The following is a 2,009-nucleotide window of genomic DNA, read 5'->3' as shown; positions in this document are numbered from 1 at the left end:
CTCTGTTCCTGTGACCTTCCAGGACCCTTCCAACACACTATGTCCCCAATACACCTCATGCCCAGGGGATGGTCGCTGTACCTGTTGTCCCTGGGATGAAGTACTGGGGCCCGGGTCTGGGGAACTGGGCTGAGATGAGGCCACGTGGCCGATGGGGTCTCCAGGTCCCCACCCAAGCTCCATCCATGCTGGTAGACATATTCCTCCAAACCTAAAGGCAAAAGCAGAGCAGTTACTGACGGGAGTTCCTGAGCCAGAAGGGCCGGCAGCAATTTCTCCTGCTCACTGCCAGTCCTGCCATTCTCGTGCTACATGCCCCTCACACACAGCAGAGCCAAGCTGGGCTCTGCAGGAGCTCTCCCTCACCTCTCCGAGTCTTGGAGGACGAGCGCGATAAGGTCCTTATCAGCACACGGCGAGCGGCTGCGGGCAGCACAGCTCACAAACGAGGCTCCTGGAACCAGTGGCCGGCTGTCCTTGGAGATGGCCCGGCGTCGTCGTGGCAGTGCACTGTGACAGCACACAGGTTCCGGGTGGTGCCATCCGTGCTGTGACATCTCGCAGCCCTCCACGCCTTCTCAGCCTTGTACCCCAAGCAGGAAGAAGCCGTAGCTCACACTGCTGGTACCTGCAGATGAACTGAGCTCTTAGTTCTGGCCACGTGCCACGCAGGGCTCCCAGGGCTTCATCAGAATCACAGAATTATCAAGGTTGGAAAAGACCTAGAAGATCGTCTAGTCCAACCATTCCCAATACTTCCAGGCTAAATCATATTCATCAACACCACATCCAAGCGTTTCTTGAACACTCCCATGGTCGGTGACTCCACCACCTCCCTGTGCAGTCCATCCCAGTGCCTGACCACCCTTTCTGGGCAGTAACACTTCCTAATGTTCCTTGAATCTCCCCTGCTGTAGCTTGAAACCATTCCCTCTGGTCCTATCACTAATGACATGAGAGAAGAGGCCGACCCCCAACTCACTACAACCTCCCTTATAGAACTTATAGGAAGTTATAGAGAGCAACGAGGTCTCCCCTGAGCCTCCTCCAGGCTGAACATTCCCAGCTCCTTCAGCCTCTCCTCATACGGCCCCATTGCGCTCCAGACCCCTCACCAGGGGGAAAAGAGGAAAGAATACAGCAAGAACAGGGGATAGATTTACCTCCTAGAAAATTCAGTAATCTATGCATAACCTGTCATGTGTGACGTCTGCGTGTTCCCCCAGAACACACAACAATTTGCTTCTTCATGTTGTTTGGAGCAATCCTGTGGTTTGATCGAGTTGGTCTCGATGCCAGCCACGGGTGCAACTTAAACCATTCTCAGCAGAATGATAATAGAGGTTGCTCAAAGGGAGAGAGGAAATAAAGAGTTAAACTGAAGCCAGCACTTAGCAAGACCTCCAGTCCAGCTTCAAGGCCTTCAGGCTTCTTGGGCTGTGGGTGTCCAGATCTTGAGGTTCAAGTGTGACCCCCAGCTCCTCTTGGCCTCTCGACTCCCTCTTTCTCGGCCTCCATGGCTCAGGTTGAAGCTCCCCTCAGTTCCCACTGTGTCCGATAGAACCACCTCTGCCCGATAAACTCTGTCCCATAACCCCCACAGCTTTGCTCCGTAAGCTCTGCACCATAAGCTTCTACTTTGCCTATACGCTATGGGCTCTTTGGGTCCCTATGGGGCTCCTATGGGGCTCTATGGGATCCTATGGGGCTCTATGGGATCCTATGGGGCTCTATGGGGCTCTATGGGTTCCTATGGGGCTCTATGGGTTTCTATGGGGCTCTATGGGACTCTATGGGTCCCTATGGGGCTCTATGGGGCTATGTGGGGCTCTATGGGTTCCTATGGGGCTCTATGGGATACTATGGGGCTCTATGGGGCTGTGTGGGGCTCTATGGGGCTATATGGGTTCCTATGGGGCTCTATGGGTCCCTATGGGGCTCTATGGGTCCCTATGGGGCTCTATGGGATCCTATGGGGCTCTATGGGTTCCTATGGGGCTCTATGGGAT

At 54.5% G+C, this 2,009-nt stretch overlaps 1 protein-coding gene across 1 annotated transcript in view; it reads right to left on the bottom strand.

The window, feature by feature from the left end:
- Positions 1 to 1,449, bottom strand: part of LOC107307518 (outer dense fiber protein 3-like) — a 4,617-nt gene extending 3,168 nt beyond the window's left edge. The window contains exons 1-3 of the mRNA XM_015851026.2: positions 1,195 to 1,449; positions 367 to 628; positions 82 to 211 (exon numbers count right to left, since the gene is read on the bottom strand). Of these exons, the coding sequence (XP_015706512.1) occupies positions 82 to 199 (118 nt within the window). The 5' untranslated portion in view covers positions 200 to 211; positions 367 to 628; positions 1,195 to 1,449. The remainder of the gene's footprint in view (positions 1 to 81; positions 212 to 366; positions 629 to 1,194) is intronic.
- Positions 1,450 to 2,009: the final 560 nt, after the last annotated feature.

This window comes from Coturnix japonica, unplaced genomic scaffold, assembly GCF_001577835.2.
Source record: "Coturnix japonica isolate 7356 unplaced genomic scaffold, Coturnix japonica 2.1 chrUnrandom646, whole genome shotgun sequence".
In the NCBI taxonomy this organism is placed as follows: domain Eukaryota; kingdom Metazoa; phylum Chordata; class Aves; order Galliformes; family Phasianidae; genus Coturnix; species Coturnix japonica.
Note: the sequence above shows the minus strand (reverse complement) of the source record. Positions and strands in the feature narration are given on the sequence as shown.